General features: G+C 37.2%; 1 protein-coding gene and 1 pseudogene across 1 annotated transcript; one reads left to right on the top strand and one right to left on the bottom strand.

The window, feature by feature from the left end:
• Window positions 1-306: 306 nt before the first annotated feature.
• Window positions 307-19,132, bottom strand: Meioc (meiosis specific with coiled-coil domain). The gene is made up of 8 exons (XM_077800385.1): window positions 19,067-19,132; window positions 18,354-18,488; window positions 12,710-12,867; window positions 9,769-9,873; window positions 5,277-7,152; window positions 3,930-4,064; window positions 1,581-1,761; window positions 307-536 (listed from the first exon to the last, which is right to left on the bottom strand). The coding sequence occupies exons 1-8, from the start codon at window positions 19,130-19,132 to the stop codon at window positions 307-309; spliced, it is 2,886 nt and encodes a 961-aa protein (XP_077656511.1).
• A 3,743-nt stretch (window positions 19,133-22,875) lies between these two features.
• LOC144256287 (small nuclear ribonucleoprotein G-like) lies at window positions 22,876-23,312 on the top strand (annotated as a pseudogene).
• Window positions 23,313-24,021: the final 709 nt, after the last annotated feature.

Raw genomic sequence — 24,021 nt, 5'->3', positions numbered from 1 at the left:
CCTGCACTGCAGAATGGGATTAAGCAATATTTTAGGTGTTAGGAAATAATTTACTTAAATAAACTTGTTATCTTTGACTACTCAGAACTCCTAGAGTAGTCAACTTTACCTTTGAATTTTCCTTAAACTGTATTCTCATTCATTCCAAGTAGTTTTTTAAATAGAAGTTAGACTTCATTAAGGTATTAACTTTAAATCTGAAAGAAAATTAACGTACTGAAAGTTTGACAAGTTCATTAAAAATTTTAGCATGTCTTGATACATTTACTTATCAGCTTTTTAATTCTTCCTTCTGCTGGCATTTCCTTAATGTTTGTTTGTTTCACCTCTCTGGTTCATTGGATTGCTACTATTTATGCTTTCATGAACTTTTTCTTCACAGTTTACTATATCTTGGAAAGCCTTTTCCACATCTGCTTGACCAGCCGTACTTGCTGTTTTTGGCAAGGTCATCTGCAGTGCGCACCATAGAGTAGTGCGTGCTTTCCGAGTAGCCACACACATCTCTTTAATTGCTGAAGCAAGGGCAAAAACATCTGTAAAAGAAAAGAGTCATTTCATATTAGATAGCATTTAAATATCCCTTAACTCGTACTGGAAATTGAATCCAAGGGCACTCTACCACTGAGCTACATCCCCAGCCCTTTTTATTTTTGGATTCCGCTGGGAAGGAATTCCCTTGGCCGAACTCCGGTGACCTCTCTGCTATGGCGGGCCCCAGGCTCCTTGCCGGAGTTATTTTTGGAGGACAGGGTCTCACTAAGTTGCTCAGGGCCTTACTAAATTGCTGAGGCTGGTCTTGAGCCTACCATTCTCCTGCCTTAGCCTCCCAGGTCCCTAGGATTACAGGTATGTGCCACTATGCCAGGCTTCAAACATTACTTTTATAAAAAGAAGGATGGCTATTAATTGTGCTAATTAAAGCACTCCGTTTTTAAAATATTAAAAAGAATTATTAGGGCTGGAGATGTGGCTCAGCGGTAGCGCGCTCGCCTGGCATGCGTGCGGCCCGGGTTCGATCCTCAGCACCACATACCAACAAAGATGTTGTGTCCGCCGAGAACTAAAAAATAAATATTAAAAAAATTCTCTCTCTCTCTCACTCTCTCTTTAAAAAAAAAAAAAAAAGAATTATTAAATTTCTTTCTGGCTTGTGCTACAATGACTATGCTCTGGGTAAAACAGATTATCTGAAGACAGGTATTACAATTCAATTGGTAAAATTATACTAGAAGAAACTACTTTTGGAATAAATAAGTGTGGAGGTCATTTATCACTCCCCTTTTCTTTCAGTAACCCAGGGGCGTTCCATCACTGAATTACATCCTTGGCCCTTTTCATTCCTTTTTTTGAGATAAGGTTTCACAAAATTGCTGAGCCTGGTCTTGAACTTGCAATCCTCCTGTCTTAGCCTTCCAAGTAGCTGGAATAACAAGTGTGTGCCATTGAGCCCAGCCCCAATTTGTTCTTTAGATAAGTGTTAATTTTAGAAATCCAACCTTTTAATCCCAGAATATGGTTTTATTAACATTGAAATTATCACATAGCCTTGTAAAAATAATCTGCATTAATATTTGTACCTCTTTCATCTTGGCATCTAGGCACTCCTTGCCTTTGCCGATTTGAAGCATTAACAATTTCATCCTTTCTACGTGACTGTACAATGTGAATGGATTCCAAGTGTCTATCAAGAGCAGTAGAGATATTGGCATGAAGGGGAGAGCTTCGAAGACGTTCCATTTTGCCTAGTAAAGTCACAACCTGAGGGAGACATTTTAAATTTTGATAAGGCATGTAACCACTTGACCTGACCAACTTAAATAAAAACAAATCTTCATCGGGAGGCTGAGAGATGAGAATCACAACTTCAAAGCCAGCCTCAGCAACAGCAAGGCACTAAGCAACTCAGTGAGACCCTGTCTCTAAATAAAATACAAAATAGAGCTGGGGATGTGGCTCAGTGGTTGAGTGACCCCTGAGTTCAATCCCTGGTACCCCCCCCCCAAAAAAAAAAAAAACTTCAGTGAAGCATAATAGCGGTAAGAGCAAAAAAAGTCATTCAATAAATAAATGAATGTTTACTGTATCCTAGGACCATGATGGGAGAAACAAAAAATGGAAAAGTTATACTTAGTTGTATATGTTAATTCTAAAAACTTTCGAAGTTGATTGCTCAGAGTCAAATATTAAAAAATGCCCACATCATTAAGAATGCAAATATAAAATCTGATACTGTTTTTGGCATATAAGACAACAGCCTGCAAATAAGAACACTAATAGCATTGTTAGAGGGTATTATGTAAAGGAAAAGAATTTGAATTAAAAGTGGGTAGCAAAAAATACAAAGGGAGTACCAAAAAACAAAGCAAACTCCAGGGAATTACTAATTATGTATTTCTAAATAAGAGTTCATGGTAAAAGAAAGAAATGGATACTCAATAATAACAAATTTTATTTTTAAAAAGAGCAAGGTGGAAAAAGGAAAAAAGGATAGCTACTCTAAGTTGCTTAGAAAATTCTGAAATTAAAAATAATAGGAACATTGCTCATTAAATTACAATGTGACTTAACATCAGGATTCTTTTTTTAATATTTAGTTTTTTTTATTTGTAGATGGACACAATATATTTTATTTATTTTTTTTGTGGTACTGAGGATCAAACCTAGTGCCTCATGTGTGCTAAGCAAGCACTCTGCACAACTCCAGCCCAGGATTCTTTATATTTGTTTGAAGTGACAGTATTCTTTCAAAACAAAGGTATTTTGTAAAATTATCTATACCTACTTATCTAGCTTATCAGTATTTAACACATTGATGGATATACTTTAATTTTTTTTTTAAGTTATAGATGGACACAATACCTGTATTTTATTTGTTAGTGATGCCGAGGGTTGAACCCAGTGCCCCACACATACTAAGCAAGCACTCCACCACTGAGCCACAACCCCTGCCCCTTAATGGATACAGTTAATATGTGTTGAATGCAAGATTAAGAAAATGGAATAAAAATTAAAAATTGAAAATGAAAATCAAATATGGTAATTCCCTCTTATTATCATCACTAAATTAGAAAACAAATATATATGTACATATATATTTAATCTTTTTATTTTTGTGATACCAGGAATTGAACTACTATGCTATATCCCCAGCCCTTTTTATTTTTCATTTTGAGATAGAGTCTTGCTAAGTTGCTTAGGACCTCCATAAGTTGCTAATAAGGCTATCCTACAAACCTATAATCCTCCTGCCTCAGTTTTCCAAGATGCTGGGATTACAGGCATGTGCCACCATACCAAGCTGGATTTTACTTTTAAAAACATACTTTCTGCTAGTTATGGGGGCACAAGCCTATAATCCCAGCATCTCTGGAAGCTGAGGCAGGATGATCATAAATTCAAGGCCAGCTTGGAAAATTTAGTGAGACCCTGCCTCAAAATGGAAAATAAGAAGGGCTAGGGATGTAGCTCAGTGGTCGAGTGTCTCTGAGTTCAGTCCCTGGTACCTTGAAAAAATAAAAAATAAAAATTCTGTGAGAGTTAGTTTCATTGCCAAAATAAAAAAGTGAGTTTGAAGAGGAACCAATTAAATTACACAAATTACTTTAAAATTTTCCTTTTCCTGAATATTAATCAGAGTTCTTTCTAGAACCAAACAGAAAAGAATATTTCAGAGTTAACATACTATTGTTAATTTAAAATGCTTCAGGGGCTGGGGTTGTAGTTCAGTGGTAGAGTGCTTGCCTAGGATGGGTGAGGCCCTGGGTTTGATCCTCAGTACCACACTAAAATAAATAAATAAATAAACAACAAACAAAAATTAAATTCTAAAAAAAAAAAAAAAATCCTTCAGAACTTTACGTGCTGAAAAGTTTTAAAATTTTAACAAGCAATTTAAAACTCTACTATTGTAAGTTTTTATAGCTTACTCTGGCTTGTTCTCGAAGTTCATCCACAATTAAGCGATCAACTCTAGATGGGTTGGAGGTCAGCCTTGGAATTGGAGTATTGTTAGTACTGGATACTTTTTTCCCTGGATAATTCTTGGCAAGAGCTAATTCAGTCTGTAAAAAAATGTATATAATCATTAGATGCTGAATTTCCTAAATATAATTCAACTGTGAATAATATTTTTCATAGTCCTAAGAAATAAATGGAAAATTACTCCTTTAAATAAAAATCTGATTTGGGGGGCTGGAGATGTGGCTCAGCGGTAGCGCGCTCGCCTGGCATGCGTGCGGCCCGGGTTCGATCCTCAGCACCACATACCAACAAAAATGTTGTGTCCGCCGAGAACTAAAAAAAAATAAATAAATATTAAAAATTCTCTCTTTCTCTCTCTCTCTCCCCTCTTTCTCTTTAAAAAAAAAAAATCTGATTTGGTATTAAAAGGCAGTAAATATAAACCAGAGTACCACAGTATCTTTCTGTTCCAATACATATGAAATAACTGAATACTCCAACAATTTAATATTGATAGAATTCATACAGGCGTGGTAGTACACGTCCATAATCCCAGCAATTTGGAAGGCTGAAGCAGAAGGATCACAAGTTCAAAACCAGCCTCAGCAACTTAGTGAGGCCCTAAATAAAAAAAACAAAAAGGGCTGGGGATATGGCTCAATAGTAAAGCACCCATGGATTCAACCCCGGTACCAAAAAAAAAAAAGAAATAGAATTAAAAGAAATTTAATCCAATAAGAGAAACAAATATACTTCAGAGACAATTTTTTTTTTACATATGTACTTTTTAGTTTTCGATGGACACAATACCTTTATTTTATTTATTTTTGTGTGGTGCTGAGGATGAACACGTGCTTCACACATTCCAGGCAAGCACTGAGCCACAATCCCAGCCCCCAGAGACAAATTTTTAAAATTAGAATATGGATAACAGTTATTTTTAAAACTCAATCTTTAGTCTTTAAATAACCTAGATAATTCTTTATAGTTGTGAACCTAAATACTGTACATTATAGAAGAATTCAGCTTAAAAAAAAAAGGTAAGTACTTTTTTTCTTGTTACTGGAAAATGAACCCAGGTACTTTAACTACTGAGCCATATCCCCAGCCCTTTTTTATTTTGAAACTGGTTCTCACCAAGTTGCTGAGACTGGCCTCATTGAGATCCTCCTGTCTCAACCTTCAGAGTCACTGCGATTATAAACATGTGCCATCACACCTGGCAAGGCAAATATTTTTGAACTACACCAAGGTAATGTAAAAATTGACAGAGGAAATACACTAAATTACTCCTAAATGGATAACTCTGTTACCTTTTTTCTCTCCTTTTCTAATGCTCTCCATTGTTCATAGCACTCTTCTAGACGAATATGAAGTTCACTGGCTGGTCCACTTCGAGTTTTAATTGGTCTTTGAAATCCAAAAGTTGGCACGAAACCAGAAAAGGAATTATCACCATACATCATATCATTAAAATAAGGGTATAAATGGCTTAAGTCATCATAAGAAAACAAATCATAGGAATCCAACAGTGGAACAACTGAATGGCCAAATGGGTGGGTGGATCTTAGGGGAAACCCATTTGAACCAAGTTGTTGAAAACCCTGATTATGCCTTAAATCTCCCATCATATAATTATTAGAAAAGCATGATGCCTGTGTGCGATTCACACGGCTATTAATATTGCTGTCTCCACTTCCTTGTCGGTGGCTATTAAAATGACCCTGTGACTCCAATAGATCTTGATATGTGTTTTGAGATAAGCCATCTAAATGCTTTGGACCTTCCTCAGGATCATAATGTCCACTCTGGGGCTTGGCTTGAAAATTATGTTTGTTTACATTTTCAATGATCCCATACTGCTGAGCTGAATAATTATCACAAAATCCATTTGGCTGCTTTATTTTTTTATCTGTAACCGATTCAAAGAGATTTTCTTCTCCAGTCTTTGTCAGTCCTTCCATGTGATTGACAGATTGAATTCTTTCTGCACCATTGTAACTGAAATCAAAACTAGAAAATGCTGAAGGGTTTTCTTGGCAATACTTCTGAAATAAATTGCTATTTGGGGTTAAATTTGTGGGTGATAGTTGGGGGAAATCTGAAGAATGGTTAGAACCTTTTGAAGCTGCACTTAAATGACTATTTAATTTCATCAAGTTACCTTGATTTCTATAAGGAACAGGAGTGTTATTTTTTGTTTGAATATTCATCCAAGTTGGTCTGTTTAAATTGATACCTCCTGAAGATGTTGCTGAGTTTGATAATAAATTCACTGATTTAAAATACTCAGAATTTGGGGGATCAGGCTTAGCAAATTGTTGCTTTTCTGTGACATTAGCAAAATCATTATTAGTTGGACAAGCTGTGTGAGGTTTTAGTCCATACTCTGATTTTAAGCCAAAATCAGCTGTGAATGCTGCTGCTTCCTTTGCAAACTGTTTTTCAGTTAAATGTGGTGTGGTTTTTGGAAATGTGAAATTCTGCTGGTCAGGCATTGTCTCCTCCATTTTTTTCTGATTTGCTGGTTTAACCTGAAATAACTTTGTATAGGCATCTGCTTCTACAGTTGGTGTTTCGGGTGTGCCATTGGCTAATTTTTTACCATCCTGGACACTAAAATTTGAACATTTATTAAGCTTAGCCTTGTTAGGATGAGCATATTCTGGGTATCTACAATAATCTGCATTTTCATTGTATCTATTAAATTGGGAAAGAAATATCTCTGCTCTTTTTTGTTGTAATGGTGCTTCAAGACCTTTAGCACATATTTTCTCTCTTCCATAAGGGTAAGTATCAATTCCTGATTCTTTCATGATATCAGACAGACCAGTTTGTGGTGTAAAACAGTTTTTGATAAATGGATATTCTTGGAATGTTGCCTTAGCTGTATCATTTGTCTGAATATTGTAACAGTTAGAATGATCACTTCTTGAGGGGTATATCCATTGTTCTTCAAGGTCTAATCCAGTAAATCCATGATAAAGTTCATCTATTTTTTGTTGTGGTGTGAGATTACTATTATGCAAGTATTGCTTTTCCACTGCTGACACAGATTCACCACTATAAAAGGCTTGCTGAGAGATAGCTGTATCTATTGGCCTTTTGGTTTCTGTCAAGAGATCATGGTGATCTACAAATCTGCTTGTGTTCATTGGCCAAACTGACTTTAAATTGGTCGAGCAGGTCCTAGAACAAGTAAATATATTTAATTACAACTTAAGTTTTAAAGACTATTTTCTCAGGGAAAAAGGCAGGAAAAACTCTCATAAACATTTATCTTCCCCCTACCCTCACCATTTTCAAATATTTTCCAACCCTGCCTTAAAAGCTTCCATTAACTCCAAATAATTAACATGTGAAATATGCTATATGCTCTATAAATATTCATGCTCCAAATAAAGTTATATCTATCAATGACAGACCACATATATCAGAGATTAAGATTATAATAGAGCTAAAAAGTTCCTACTGCTTAGTGACATGTCAGAACCATTATAACATCCCCATAGCACAAGACATTACTCACATATTTGTGGCATTGCTATAAACAAACCAACTGTACCACCACCAGTCACATAAAAGCACAGTGCATTTAATCATGCACATTATAAAACTAGACAGTGATAGTGTCTTTAACTGGTTTGTGTGTTTATTCTTCTATGCCTTTTATTGTTATTTAGAGTGTTATACCACAAGCAGCCTCTATATCTTGTGGTTACAATGTCTATTGATTGCATAGGCCATGCTGAGTGAGTAACCTATACCATCTAGAGGGTGTGTAGGCACACTCTATGTTTATTTACATGAAGGTGATATAGCAACATATTTCTCAGAACCTGTCCTCATCCTTAAGCAACACGTGGCTGTATGCATTTTAATCTTTTGTTGTTATTGTTGTTTTGGTACTGAGGATTGAACCCAGGGATGCTCAACCACTGAGCCACATCCCCAGCCCTTTTTTTTATATTTTATTTAGAGACAGGGTTTTGCTGAGTTACTAAATGCTTCACTAAGTTCACTAAGTTGCTGAGGCAGGCTTCAAACTTGCAATCCTCCTGCTTCAGCCTCCTGAGCTGCTCGGATGCATTTTAATCTTTTTTTTTTTTTTTGGTACCAGGGATTGAACTCAGGGGGGCACTCAACTCCTAAGCCACCGCTCCACCCCCATTTTGTATTTTATTTAGAGATAGGGTCTCACTGAGTTGCATAGCACCTCACTTTTCCTGAGGTTGGCTTTGAACTCTCGATTCTCCTATCTCAGCCTCCCAAGTCACTGGGATTACAGATTGCACCACCATGCTCAGCACATTTTAACCTTTTTTTTTTGGTGCTGCGGATTGAACCCAGGGCCTTGTGCATGCAAGGTAAGCACTCTACCAACTGAGCTATATCCCCATCCCCACATTTTAATCTTAGTATGTCTTCACTGTACTTTCCCAAGAGGCCTACTGCTGGCAACTTCAGTGTCTTAGATGAACTATTTATCTATGGTAATCTAGTATTTTGTAATGAAAACAGATGTGTTTTGCTGTAATTATTTTTTAAATTAAAACAATTTAGTTGGGCTGGGATTGTAGCTCAGTGGTAAGAGTGCTTGCCTAGCACGCATGATGCACTGGGTTCAACCCTCAGCACCACATAAAAATAAATAAAGATATTGTGTCCAACTAAAAAAAAATTTAGTTGACCTTGCATGCACAAGGTCCTGGGTTCAATCCCCAGCACCACACACAAAACTTTTTTTTAGTTGATTACATATGTGAAGGATATTTCCCTATTTATGAATAAATTGGACAATATGGCTTCCACACTCAAATAAAACAATTATAACATACTTAAAAGGCTTCTACCACATGAATAAAACTCATGTATTTCTTCAGTGAGTAATGAGTTTTATTCTTTGTGATATATACATATATTATACATACACACACATAAGCAATATGTGACTGTATACATTTTAATCTTAGTATGTCTTTACTGTACACACGTACACACACACACACACACACACACACACACGTCTTTTTTTGGTACTAGGGTTGAGATTGAGGGGCACTTGTTTAACCACTGAGCCACATCCCTAGCCTTTTTGTTATTAAAATTTTTTTCTTTTAATATTTTTTTAATTGCCAATAGACCTTTATTTAATTTATTTATATGTGGTGCTGAGAATCGAACCCAGGGCCTCACACATGCTATGCAAGCACTTTACATCCTAGCTACAACTCCAGCCCTTAATTTGTTGAGACAAGGTCTCACTAAGTTGCTTAGGGCCTTGCTAAATTGCTGAGACTGGACTTGAACTTGTGATTCTTCTGCCTCAGCTTCCCAAGCCCACTGGGATTACAGGTGTGTACCACTATACCCAGCTGGAATTTATATTCTTTAAGCCAAACTTTTGCTCATGAATTCAAGGGAAATAGCTCTGAATTATATAAGAATAATTTTTTCAAGTGAAAGTTCTTAAGCAAATTGAGCCTAAGACTGAATTTTCAATTGTATGGCAAGTACTTTAGCAAAATCAAGGCTTCTAGAAACAAATATTTGAATTAAGAAGTCTACAGTCAGGGGCTGGAGTTATAGCTCAGTGGTAGAGGGCTTGTCTAGCATGTGTGAGGCACTGGGTTCAATCTCAGCACCACATAAAAATGAATAAATAAAGGCACTGTGTCCATATACAAATTAAAAAATATTTTTAAAAAAGAAGTCTATAGTCAGAGGATTATTAAATAAATATTAAACCTAGTATATGTGAATTTAAAAATTATTGTACAATACAAAGGTATATAACATACTAACCCTTCAGCAAAATATGGCTGTGACTTATCTTGTTCTTCCAGAATATTAGACACAAGTCCATATAAGTCTGTTTCACTGCCATAGTCATTTCTTTCGGTTTGAATCCTAAAAATAAATATCATATGTAAACTATTTTATTCATGTTAAAATACAGCATGTTGATTTCTCCTTCCAGACATATTCTATCATAATTTTTATAAGATATTTGGTCTGACTCTATATCATTATTTCAAATAAGGGGGGAACAAGAGCTCAAGAATATATTCTACTTTGGCATGATGTCTATCCTACATAAATATTTCTCCTTCATTTCAAATTCTACATCTAGTTCACAATGTATGCTTACCTCTTATTTCTCCATAAACATACAATTCTCTGACTTATAGTATTGTAGACATAGTACCACAGCTGCTCCTGAAAGCATGTCTAGTTCTCTTATACATCATTCTGTCAACATTTGCTTAGTTTCTTAATTTGTGATTTGAAAAATCATATTAACCTGCTGCTCTATTTTTGTGATTCTTTATATTGGACAAAAAAGTGAGATGTGATATGGTCATCCTAGATTCCAGGGTGATTTTGCAGCTGACCCTTATGTATAATAGATTTTAGGATTATCCTTAAATCTTTGCCAAAGTAGTTGGAGTCCTATGTCCCTTGAAATCCCACCAGTAATCAACAGTATTCTAATTCAAAATATAAAAACCATAAGGTCATAGAAAACTGGTATATTTAACTTCTTATGGTTTTTGGATAATTCTTTCCTTGAAATAATACTTTGTTTTAAAATGTTACTTCTTGCTTTTTGTGATTTATTTCCAACATTTCAAAGTATTGGGATATTTTAGAAATAAAAACACCTTATTTTTGCCTAACACTCAAATATTTAATTGATCTTCATAACATCAGAAGGGTAGGTAATAGGGCTGGGGCTGTAGGTCAGTGGCAGAGTGCTTGTCTAACGTGTGAAGCACTGGGTTTGATCCTCAGCACCACATTTAAAAAAATAATAATAAAGGCATTCTGTCCATCTACAACTACAAAAAAATTTTTAAAATAAAAAATGTAGGCATTAGTAATCATTCAATTATTACTGTTTGAATGGATGATCATTAGAAGATATTAAGAAACCTGATTTTTGCAAGGCTCTATTACTTGCCAAACTATACACTTGCTAAACAAACTGTCTGCCATCAAGTCTAATACTTTTTTCCTAGTAAATTGTTATTTCACAAAAATTCAACATAAAAGCTTTTTTGAATAATAATGTATTAGGACATATCTAGGAAAATATTCAATGCTATACGTATCAAACTGTTAAAAAAGTGTTATTGGGGTGAGGATAGGGTTAAGGTGAACTTTCACTTTTCCTGATATATATTTCTGTAAAGTTTGAATTCCTCAATAGCATGTATCAATCTAAAAATATTTTTGGAGCTGGGTATTGTGATGCATACCTGTAATCCCAGCAACTTGGGAGATGAGGCAGAAGTATTACAAGTTCGAGGCCAGCCTTAGCAATTTAGCAGAGCCCTAAGCAAAAATATTTTTGGAGCTGGGCATTGTTGATGCACACTTGTAATCCCAGCAACTTGGGAGAATGAGGCAGAAGGATTATAAGAGACCCTAAGCAATTTAGTGAGACCCTGTCTCAAAATAAAAAATAAAAAGGGGCACTGGGGTTGTGGCTCAATGGTAGAACTCTTGCCTGGCATGTGTGAGGCCCTGGATTAGATCCTCAACACCACATAAAAATAAACAAAGTAAAAAATTCATTGGCTGGGCTGGGGATGTGGCTCAAGCGGTAGCGCGCTCGCCTGGCATGCCTGTGGCCCGGGTTCTATCCTCAGCACCACATACAAACAAAGATGTTGTGTCTGCTGAAAACTAAAAAATAAATATTAAAATATTTTAAAAAATTCATTGGCAACAACAAAAAAATTTAAATAGATAAAAACAAAAAGGACAGGGGATGTGGTTCAGTGGTAAAGTATCCCTGGGTTAAAGCCTCAGTAACCCCCCCCCAAAAAGTATATATTATATATCTGTATACATATGGAGAATTAATTATTATATATTATATATGCTTTCTAATAAAATCATCAGAGAATTTACCATAAATTTTAAATTTTTAACATTTTTTAATTAATAAGATTCAAAAGTAACTCTTATTTGTTAAATTATAACAGCTGCCTTATAATTAAATAAAGTTGAATGTCATTCCCTTAAATTTCTCTTTTCAACAGGCTCCCATCCACCCTCTTTTTTTTAACCCTCACTATACTAGCAGTGACTAGTATGTCACGTCATTATCATTATGATTGTAATATTATAAACTCAGGTAAAATACTTGCCATGTTAATTCTAGTATCCCCAGTAGAAGACTCTGTCACATAGAGTAGTTCCTTATTATTTATAGAATATAATCAAAAAACAATCTTAAAATTTTGTTTGGTAAAACCCTGTTTGTTGTACATTAGTGAAGGAAAAAAATAACTGAAAATGTAGAAGTGAATAACAAAAATCTAAAAATTTTAACTCTTTATTTTATTTTATTTTTTTTTTGGTACTGGGGATTGAACTCAGGGGCACTCAACCACTGAGCCATATCCCCAGCCCTATTTTGTATTTTATTTAGAGTCAGGGTCTCACGAGTTGCTTAGCATCTTGCCATTGCTGAATTTGGCTTAACTCATCTTTAGAAAAAGGAGTTTAAAATTTATTTACTAAAGATTCTCTCTAATAAACTTTACAAGTGATAAACTAAAAAATAAATACAAGGCATTTTAGACTTTCCTAAAAGTTTGATAAACATAAAAGTATAATATCTCAACATTAAAATGCTTATTATGTATGGAACAGAAAGCTAATTACACCTTTGTTTCTGTGTAATAAAAAGAAACAACACATTTAGCTTGAGAAATCTAACTTATTAATTTACCTGTTCTTTACATTGATCTGGGAATTAGAAGATTGTTTAATATCATCTCCATAAGTAGACCATGGTGCATAGAAAAGTGAAGAATCTATAGAACTTGCATATTCTGTGGATGAAGAAAGTGGAGTGTAGGTCTGCCTTAGGTCTATATTGTCTTCATTCTGAAATTTTAAAGAAAAGTTTGTATATTAGACACATCAAAACTTTGTTTATAGCCTTGTATGATGGTGCATTCTCAGCTACCTGGGATGAGGCAGGATGATTGCAAGTTGGAGATTGGCCTGGGCAATTTAGCAAGACCCCGTTTCAAAAAAAAAAAACAAAACAAAAAAAAACAACAGTAAAAGGACTGGGAATGTGCTCAGTAGTACAGCATTTGCCTAGCATATATGAGACTATGGGTTTAATCCCTAATCCCAAGTACTACAACAATAACCAAAAAAAAAAAAAAAAGGAAAGAAAGAAAGAAAAAGCCCCAACATTGTTTATTATAGAAGAATTTAGAATAACACAGGTTAAGAGTCTGGAGAATTACTTTCAAATCTAGACCTAGCTACTTAACCTTACTTTAAAAGTATTTTTTAAAATATTTTTTAGGTTTAGATGGACACAATACAATGCCTTTATTTATTTATTTTTTTATGTGGTGCTGAGGATCGAACCTGGGTCCCACCTGCGCTAGGTGATCGGTCTACCGCTGAGCCACAATCCCAGCCCTTAACTTACTTTATACCAGACATTGGTGAACTTTTTCTGTAAAAGGCCAAAAGAGTAATAATTCTGGATTTGCTGGTAAGATTTCAGTTGAAATTCATTAGCTTTGTTATTCTAGCACAGACTATATATTAGCAAATATATAGCTGCAATAAAACTTTATAGAAATGTGTACTGGTCAGATCTGTAGATACTGTATTATTTTAAATAAACCATACAAATTTTATCTCAATGCTTCCAATCTGTGAAAGATGTACATTTATAGAGAATTTTTTGAGTTTCAAAGAAATTATACATACACTATTATATTTAGTCAACCTTGTGACATTAGTATTATTTCTATTTCAAAAACAAGGAAACTATGGCAACAAGTTATTCAACCAATATAGGATAAAAATAAACCAAAACTCTAATTCTTCTTACTTTCAGTCAAGGATCTTTTATATAGCTATCTTTACTTTTTGGCTTACTTTTTATATCCAAGAGATATTGTAAAAATGAAGTCGTAAATAAAATGTCATGATTTCTACAGAAATTTTAATGCTCAATTAGAAGAAAAATTCTCTACAAACTCATTTTTCTTTTTCCAGTCAACTGAGTAAGAAGATAAAAAGTTTGGATTTTAAAAGTTTAATAAAGGGGCTGGGGATGTGGCTCAAGCGGTAGCGAGCTCGCCTGGCATGCGTGCGGCCCGGGTTCGATCCTCAGCACCACATACCAACAAAGATGTTGTGTCCGCAGAGAACTAAAAAATAAATATTAAAAAAATATTAAAAAAAAAAAAAAATAAAAAAAATAAAAGTTTAATAAATTATTTAAAATTCTGCCTCCTTCCAAAAGGTATTAAGTGCTGTGAAAATAATTTAAAATTCAATGAATTTAACAAGCAACAAGCAAAAAAAAAATGCTTCATTACAAAAGTTTGGCTGGGTAGGCACAGTGGCACATGTCTATAAACTCAATGATTTTAAGAGGCTGAGGCAAAAGGATCTTAAGTTTGAGGCCAGCCTCAGCAACTTACTGAGGCCCTAAAACTTAGACCCTATCCCAAAAATAAAAAGAAAAAAATAATAAAAAAATTAAAAAGGTCTGGGGATATGGCTCAGTGGTTCAATCCCTAGTACAGGGGAGGAAAAGTCTGAAAGTGGACTGGGGACGCAGCCCAGTGTACAGCACTTGCCTACCTACCTAGCATGGGCAAGGTATTGGGTTTAATCCCCAGTGCTGCAAAAAAGGAAAGGAGGAAAAAAAAAGTCTGAAAGAACAGATTCACAATTTTTTTAAATATCTTTTTTTTTAGTTGTAGATTGACACATACTTGTTTATTTTTATGTGGTGCCAGGGATCTAACCCAGTGCCTCACGCATTCTAGGCAAGTACTTTACTACTGAGTCATAACCTGGCCCCAGATTTATAAATTTTAACTCCTTAAACAAGAGAATAGTAAAACTTGAGATGTAATATCTACATCCTGACATAAACAAAATGGAAACAGTATTTTCTTATACAGAAGTAATATAATTCTGGCTAAAAATGTGTTGATGTGATGCAGGGGTGTTTTGGGTACTAGGGACTGAAGGTGAGGCCTTTGTACACACTTTGCCACTGAGTTCCCAGCCACTATGTTGCTTTCTTTTTTCTAAGAGGTGTTGTCCAGGTTGGCCTTGAACTCCAGGGCTCATGTGAGCCTCCTTTTCTACCTCTTGAATAGCTGGGATTACAAGAACATACCATTGCATGTGGTTAAAAATATTTTAAGTTGTTTTTAGTCTAATCAAAACTTATACAAGGAGAAAAGACACATTTATTAATCAAGGTATTTTAAATTTTGCAGGGCTGGGGTTGTGGCACAGTAGTAGAGTGCTCACCTATAGCCTGTGCAAGGACCTATGTTTGGTTGTCAGCACCACATAAAAAAAAAATAAATAAAATACAAAAGGTATTGTCGGGGGCTGGAGATGTGGCTCAAGCATAGCACGCTCGCCTGGCACGTGTGCAGCCTGGGTTCGATCCTCAGCACCACATACAAAGATGTTGTGTCCGCCGAAAACTAAAAAAAAAAAAAAAAAAAAAATTAAAATTCTCTCTCTCTTAAAAAAAAAAAAAAAGGTATTGTGGGGCTGGGGTTGTGGCTCAGTGGTAAAGCAATTGCCTTGCACATTCGAGACCCTGGGTTCAATCCTCAGCACCACATTAAAAATAAATAAGTGAAATAAAGGTATTGTGTCCAACTACAACTAAAAAATATTTTTTAAAAACAGGTACCATGTCCAACTACAACTAAGAAATAAATATTAAAATAAAACTAAAGATATTGTGTCCAACTACAACTAAACTCCTTTATCTCTTTATCATAGGCCTATTTGGAATCTTTTTAAGTGGTTATTTGTCAAAAGTGACATAAATACTTGCTTATCATTTTGAAACAGTTACTTAAGTGTTAGGGAAGTAGCTCCCTGGTAGAGTGCTTGCTTAGCCTAGCATGAGCAAGGCCTTGGGTTCTTCTTACATCTTTTAAAAAAATGTTTTGTTTTTTTTTTTGAAAAATTTTTTTTTAATATTTATTTTTTAGTTCTCGGCAGACACAACATCTTTGTTGGTATGTGGTGCTGAGGATCGAACCCGGGCCGCATGCATGGCAGGCGAGCGCGCTACCGCTTGAGCCACATCCCCAGCCCTAAAAAAATGTTTTTTAACTTAAAAATGGGTCAGGTACAGGTGCACACTTATAATCCCTAGTGATGCTGAGGCAGGAGTACCAAAAGTAAGAGGCAAGTCTCACCAAGTGAGCAAGAACCTGCATCAAAAAAAAAGCGGGGAGGGCCAAGAAGTGGTAGAGTGCTCCCCTGGGTTCAATCTGCAGTTCTGCAAATGAATGAATGAATGAACAAAAAAAAAGACAAACAAGTAAATATGAATAGTTGTTTAAACAAATGGAGCATCTTCAGTTTGTGTAATAGCAAATAAGATAAAAAGTGTTTGGAAATATATATATATATATATATATATATATATATAAATATATATATATATATATTTCCAAACACTAATATATATATATATATATATAATTAGCAGAAATGAAGTTTTGTTAAAGTGGGCTTATAAATATGGCAATGATAACAATAATAATGATAGCTACACTTATGTGTGCTTATCTTGTGATTGGCCTTGAGTTAATTCCTTAACATATTTTAGCTGTATGGAATTAAATATATTTTGTAAGTATTCCTTCAAGTACATTTTATATTGTGAAACATTCTGGGGCTGGGGATTTAGTTCAGTGGTAAAGCGTGTGCTTAACACACACAAGGCTCTGGGTTTGAGCCCAACACCTCCAAAAAAGGAGGGAGGGGAGAGGAGTATATAAGTTCTGAAAGTTAGAAAAGTTAAATCTTTGGGGCTGGGGATGTGGCTCAAGCAGTAGAGCGCTCGCCTGGCATGCGTGCGGCCTGGGTTCAATCCTCAGCACCACATACAAAGATATTGTGTGTCCGCCGAAAACTAAAAAATATTAAAAAAAAAGTTAAATCCTTTTAAAAGAATATTTAATTTTTGTATTCTTGGATAAAACAAGCAAATAAGATAATGTGGATTTAAACATAATTCTATTTGAAATATCTGAATCCTTTTCAGTTAAAATATTTACTAAAAATATGTAAATATTTGGGGTGGACATATTAGGATAACTGTAAAATGTATCACTTTATATCACTGATATACTTCAAATAGTTCATTGAAATTAAATCCTGGGGCTGGGGATGTGGCTCAGGTGGTAGCGCGCTCGCCTGCCATGCATGCGGCCCGGGTTCGATCCTCAGCACCACATACAGACAAAGATGCTGTGTCCGCCAAATACTGAAAAATAAATATTAAAGTTCTCTCTCTCTCTCCCTCTTTCTCCCTCTCTCTCACTCTTTCTTTAAAAAAAAAGAAAAAAGAAAAAAAAAAGAAATTAAATCCTAGTAAAATTTAATAGAATTGTAAACTTTACAGAGAGCAGCAGAAGTCTGGAGCTAGGTTCCACTTGGGGTTTGTCATTTAGGACAAAAATCTCTGTGCCTCAGTTTCTCAATCTGTACAGTGGGCATAATACTATATAAAGTTGTAATGTGGGTTAAATAATTTTGATATATTGTTATAATTCAAAGTATAACAATACCAACATTGATGTCCCAGTTAAATAATTTCAAATGAACATGACTTATATTACCCTAAGCCTTATTTAATACATTAACAAAAATAAATGTCATAGCATTTAACTAAGAACACTGTCAAAACCAAAGAATAAAGAAAAATTCACCTTTAAATGATTAAAACTATGTTTGAAATGAGAAATATATTTGCAATACATTATTTTTATTGTTGGTGGACACACATATCTTTATTTCATTTTTATATGGGGCTGAGGCTCTAACCCAATGCTTGACACGTGCTAGGCGAGCATTCTATCACTGAGCCACAACCCTAGCCCTGCAATAAATTCTTTGAAATTAAAAATGTATACTTTGGTCTTAATAAGTATGAACTCATTTCTGATGTCATGTTATACTGAAGACAAGACAATAAAAAATCTTATTCCTGACCTTATTTTCAAAGTTAAGTAGGAACTTGGCACGGTAAACCCCAACAGCTTGGGAGGCTGAGGCAGGAGATCGCAAAATCAAAGCCAGCTCAGAGGCCCTAAGCAATTTAGCAAGAAAAAATAAAACTGGCTAGGATGTGTCTCTGTGGCAAAATGCCCTGGGTTCAATCCCTGCTTATATTAAAAAAAAAAAATAGACACCTAAGTATGTATTCTGCATATTTAAAATGTTGTAACCGGCTTTCTGATCCTAACTGTGGAGCCATTTAAACACCCATGAATCATCCTGGGTGCATGAATTTGATTTAGAATGAATTGTCTAACCAAGGGTTGGGGTTATTAATGGACCTGCGATTTGTAGCAATCATAGAAGGAAGTGGAGCCAGTCAACATCACGCTGTTGAATACATCAGATAATCTGCTGCTGGTGTCGACAGTGAGGTTCCAGCAGCGATTCGCACCTCCACGGAACGCTACTTTAGGCTGCAGAAAACAAGGACATGGGAGAAAGTCATCACGCAGCGCAAAGCCAGGACCTAAACGGCCAGATGACTGTTCCATCTGGATTCTTCAACTAACTCAATTCCAGACGCTCTCAAGGAACACGAATTCGGTGCCCCAGCTTGTCCCCAGGATTCCCCCTCACCCTCCCGCCCCTTGGGTGCCAGCCCCGCAGCGCCGCACCGACAACCCTCACAGGCCCACGACGCCAGCCTGCCCCAGCGTCTGTGCCACCCGACGGGTTCAAGGCGTCAGCGCTAGGTCACCACCAGGGCCCCGCCAGGGCATCGTAGCGACCCCGGACCCAGTCTGCCAGTCCACTCAGCCCACGCAGGGACTCCTCGCCCCGGCCAACCCTGTCGCCCGGACCCCCATCCCGCTCGCCGGCACCCACCCGGCGCCCCGTCGGTGCTCCTCACAAGCGACCCACCCTCTCCCGGTGGTCCCAGCCTCCTTAAAGAACCACACTTGGGGACGCGCCAGCCCGTCAGCTTCTCCTGCCGTCGCCAACCTCCAAGCCTGGCCGCCCCCACGTCCCCGGGAGCCCGGCCCGTCACCACCTCAAATCCCTCCCTCAGGCCTTGGGGGTGAGGGGGAGGGCAGGTGTCTCCGTCTCTCACCTCCATGGGGACCCCCCAGCCCCTCCTGGACTAGGTACGGCTCCTGGGGTACGGGGTGAGGGAGGGCGTCGAGGCCCGGCTCCCTCAGCCTGCGCCCCACCGCTGCCGCCCCGGGCGCTGCCTGGAGCCGGTCTGTGGGGGGGCTGGAGCCGGGAGGGTGGGGCGGGGAAGAGGCCGTTACATTGCTTGCCCCTGGCTCGCGACCCGGCACGCGACCCCGCACCGGCCGGCCGCGCCCCGCCCCCTCCTGTGAGGCCCACTTCTCACCCTGCACCCCTCATTGGCCCGCTGCCTAGCCAATGGGCACCCGCCTCCAGGGGCTGTTACCCGCCGGAGACAGGGCTAAGAAGGGGCGGTTAGCCGACCTCGCTTTCCTGCAGCTTCTGAGCTTTTCCCGCTCAAAGTAAACGTGTTCCGGATTGGCCGGTATGGACAAGCACCAGCCCGATGATTGGCTGACAAGGCAGAGCCGGGCACGGGCCTACTGTTGGAGAAGTGGTGGTGGTGCTCGGAAGATTTGAGAAGGTGCGCAGCAACTGGCTGATAATCCTACAGCTATCGGCTGCACGCCCTAAGCCAACATTTTCGTTTGTGCTCCTTGATCCCTCCCCTAGTTCCCAGAATCCTTTGTAGCGGCCCAGAGACTTAACAGACCTTGTATCCGTTTCAGAGGGTGAGGAACCCTACTTGTGGAGTTGGGTGTTGGGAGACCTGCTTCTGAGAGCCGCCCTCTGTCCTAGGCCCAGGTTTTAGTGGCGGTGACGATATTTGGGCGTTAATGTGACTCGTGAACAAAATTCACCCTGACCTTTACTTCACCAGAAACAAGAAGCCATTCCAGGCACCGAAGAGCCGGTTCACATCCGCAGTGCGATTGGGGGTGTGATGTCTCAGAAATGCGAGGGGTGGTGTTTTTTTTTGTTTTTTTTTTGTTTTTGTTTTTGTCCCCCGACAGAACTGGGGACAGAAAGATGTTCGAGTTGAAATATTAAAGATGATAGAAGTAAATACAATGAGCACCTTTAGAATATATTTAAAATCAAAACTTGAGAACCTCTCAAGGGAAAGATATTCTTGGTCACAAACGGAAATAGGGTAGGGCGGCAACTTATTAGCTCTTCATATTTCAGATCGACGCAGCTTTGAAGTCAGAAAGCTGCCGGCTGACCTGGTTGAACAAACTACCCGTCTCTGCCGCACCCTTACATCACCGGTGCATTGCATTGAGAGTGTGTTTTTTTTTTTGTCCTCTCCCATGCACCCCAGAATTTCTAAAAGTTGTGACTCCCCGTATGTATTTTTCTTGGCAAAAGTACACATCAGATTGGTCCTTTTAGCCATTTTGAAGTATATGATTCAAAGGCCTTCTGTAAATTCATAAGGTTGTGCAACCATCGCTACTGTTTCTAGAACTTTCTAATCTCCAACAGAAACTACTCAATAAACAATCACTCCATTCCTCACACCTCCAGTCCTTGGCAACCACCATTCTATTTTCTGACTTTGAATTTGACTACTCTAGCTACCTCATATAAGTGGAATCATACAATATTTGTCCTTTAGTGACTGGCTTACTTTACTAAGCAGAATGCTGGCAAAGTTCGTCTATGTTGTGCAGCAGTATGGGAACTTCATTCCTTTTTATGGATGAATAATATTCCATTATATGGCTATACCACATTGTATTTATCCATTCATGTGTTACTGTACACTTGGGTTGTTTTCCAACTTTTTACTTTTTAATGAACATTAGTGTACAAGTATCTGATTAATTTTTTCCAATTTTGTGGGGAGTATATAGGCAGGAGTGGAATAGCTGGGTCATTTGGTAATTCTGTTTAATGTTCTGAGCCACTCTATTTTCTGCAGAAACTGCACCATTTTACATTCCCACAAGCAATGCTCAAGGGTTCCAATATCTATATTCTTACCAACATTTATATTCCTTTTTTTAAAAGTAGCCATATCCTAGAGAGTATGAAGTGATCTCATTGTGACTTTGATTTATGTTTTTCTAAGGCTAATAATGTTGAGCATTATTAGTCATTTGTATTGCATCTTTGAGGACTGTCAATTGAAGTCCTTTGATCATTTCTTTGTGATGATACCACCTTGCTCAGTATTAGTATGTTGTGTTTTAGGAATAAAAATCATAGGAAATTTTAACATTCCTTTGAACTCAAGCGAATACATTAGAAAAGGAAACATTTTGGTTATGTAGCAGAGCAAGTATTTAATATGTAGTTTTTTCTTTCAGCTCTTATATTCTTTTTTTGGAAGGTCTCATTTTGAACATGTGTATTTAGGGGTGAGGTAGGATTGATTCCACAGTCAAACCCAGAGATATACACAAAGTTCAGGTTAAAATGAGAGAAATACTCAAAACACTTGTTTTGTATTTTTTTTCTGCCTTCATCTGAATTTTAAGTTTTTGGGGCTTTTTTTGGGGGGTGGGGTGGGGGATGATGACCTTTCTCCATCTATTAAATGTATCTACAAAGAAGCAACAATGAAAGATATTTTATGTAATAAAATTAATTACATTTTAGTAACTTTGATCCAATTCAGAAAGATAGTGCCCCAAGTAACAAACTCATTATTTACCACTTACTACTTGGGGATACTTAAGGGAATCAGAATTTACAACTGAAAAAAAATTTCAGGTACTGGGGATTGGTGCTCTACCAATGAGCTACATCCCCAGCCTTCTTTACTTTTTTCTGAGACAGGGTCTGGCCAAGTTCCAAACCTGATCTCAGTCTGCCTCAGTCTGCCTCAGTCTCCCAAGTTGCAGGGATTACATTGTGCCCTGGTACAATTGAAATTTTTTTTTAAATTTTAAATTTATGGACATTTATTTTTTATTTATTCATTTATATGCTGTGCCTCATGCATGCTACAAACCCGGCCCCCAATTGAATTTTTCAAAAGATATTTAAGAGCATTTTTTGATAGAACTGAGAACAATTTAACCCATTCCATCTGAAAAAGTTAGTGTAGAATGTAGATTTCTCCCCTACCTCTGGAAGATAGTGTACAATGTGGTATTCTTTAGATACATTAATGAGACCCATTTAATATTTTTACTAATACTTAAACATTTCCTTTTGTAACAAAACAAATCTGGGGTTTCATTTTTTAAAGAAGTCATTCTACCTCCTAGTAATGTTTTAAATAACATTTCATTAATAAGGTTTTCATTAATAAGTATAACTTTGAGTTCACATATTTAGTTTTGAAAATTAAAGGTGTACAGGGGCTGGGGTTGTAGCTCAATGGTAGAGCACTTGCCTAGCATGTGTGAGGCCCTGGGTTCAATCCTCAATACCACATAAAAATTAATTAATTAAATAAATAAAGTTATTTTTTATTTATTTTTTCTTTTTTTCTTTTTTTTTAAAGAGAGAGAGAGAGAGAGAGAATTTTTTAATATTTATTTTTTAGTTTTCGGCAGACACAACATCTTTGTATGTGGTGCTGAGGATTGAACCCGGGCCACACGCATGCCAGGCAAGCACGCTACCGCTTGAGCCACATCCCCAGCCCAAGTTATTTTTTAAAAAAAGAAAATTAAAGATGTATGTAGGGGCCCAACCTAAATGCCAGGGAGAGGATACTGAATTAATCATCCATGGAAAGAAATCATAGAATTCCAAGTCAGAATATAATTGAATCACTGTGAACATGAAGGAGGCTGCCAATTCAATTTCAAAGTATCTCTGAGCCTCTGAGCCTGCCGGATAGACAACATGAGCTAGGCTTACCCTCCCAAGCTGAAAAAAAATTATGGATGAGAAGTTATTATTGAAACTAAATAGTAATCCAGGCACCATGGCACACACCTGTAATCCCAGTAGCTTGGGAGGCTGAGGCAGGAGGATCACCAAAGCCAGCCTCAGCAAAAGTGAGGCGCTAAGTAACTCAGTGAGACCCTATTTCTAAATAAAATACAAAATAGGGCTGGGGACTTGGCTCAGGGGTCGAGCATCCCTGGTACCAAGAAAATAAAAAAGAAATTAAATGGTGGCAGACATGTCCAAGAAATATTGCTGGGATTTGATCCCTTTATGAATCTTGTGATGGTTGAATTGTGGAAATGGCAATCAGTGGGCAACAGAACAATATTGAAATGATGGCAACACAAGGAAATAGTATTGTCGTGTTAGAAGGCTTGGAACGAGTATAAATAATTGCTGTTCAGCAGAGAAATCCATGCCCTCTCTCCTAGGGGCCTGTTTAACTATGACATTAAAATCAGGTCATGTACATTTTCATATTAAACTTATTGTTAAACTTGTTTTTTTTTTGGGGGGGTACCAGGGTTTGAACTCAGGAGCACTTGACCACTGAGCCACACTCCCGGTCACACCCCCCCCCCTTTTTTTTTTTTGTATTTTATGTAGAGACAGGATCTGACTGAGTTGCTTAGCACCTCGCTATTGCTGAGGCTGGCTATGAACTCTGGATCCTCCTGCCTTAGCCTCCAGAGCCAGGTGTGTGCCACCATGCCCAGCTTGTTTTATTTTTAATTTTTATTATTATTATTTTTTTAGATATAGTTGGACACAACACTTTTGACTAATCCATTGAACAACTTCTTCTTTTTTAAAGTTGTAGATGAACACAATACCTTTATTTTATTTTATTTATTTTTATTTGGTGCTGAGGATCAAACCCAGCACCTCACATATGCTAGGCAAGCTCTACCACTGAGCTACATCCCCAGCATCTAATCAACTGTACTTCTTCCCCTCCCCACTCCTTCCTGTGGGTGAGCATCTGCATATCAGAATATTTGACCTTTTTTGGGATTGGCTTGTTTCACTTAGCATGATAGTCTCCAGATCCACCCATTTACTGGTGAATGTCATAAGGTTATTCTTTATGGCTGAATA

The sequence above is a fragment of the Urocitellus parryii genome, chromosome 7 (genome assembly GCF_045843805.1).
Source record: "Urocitellus parryii isolate mUroPar1 chromosome 7, mUroPar1.hap1, whole genome shotgun sequence".
NCBI lineage: Eukaryota > Metazoa > Chordata > Mammalia > Rodentia > Sciuridae > Urocitellus > Urocitellus parryii.
The sequence above is the reverse complement of the archived record's forward strand: the minus strand, read 5'-3'. Positions and strand labels throughout refer to the sequence as shown.

What these genes read in the sequence shown, in the direction of transcription:
- Meioc (XM_077800385.1), bottom strand. Translation starts at nt 19,132, where the DNA reads ATGGAGGTGAGAGACGGAGACACCTGCCCTCCCCCTCACCCCCAAGGC. An exon ending in GCCTGAGGGAGGGATTTGAG is followed by an intron (nt 18,489 to 19,066) that starts GTGGTGACGGGC and finishes TGTTTTCTGCAG; the next exon opens with CCTAAAGTAGCGTTCCGTGG. An exon ending in CAGCCATATTTTGCTGAAGG is followed by an intron (nt 7,153 to 9,768) that starts GTTAGTATGTTA and finishes TACTTGTTCTAG; the next exon opens with GACCTGCTCGACCAATTTAA.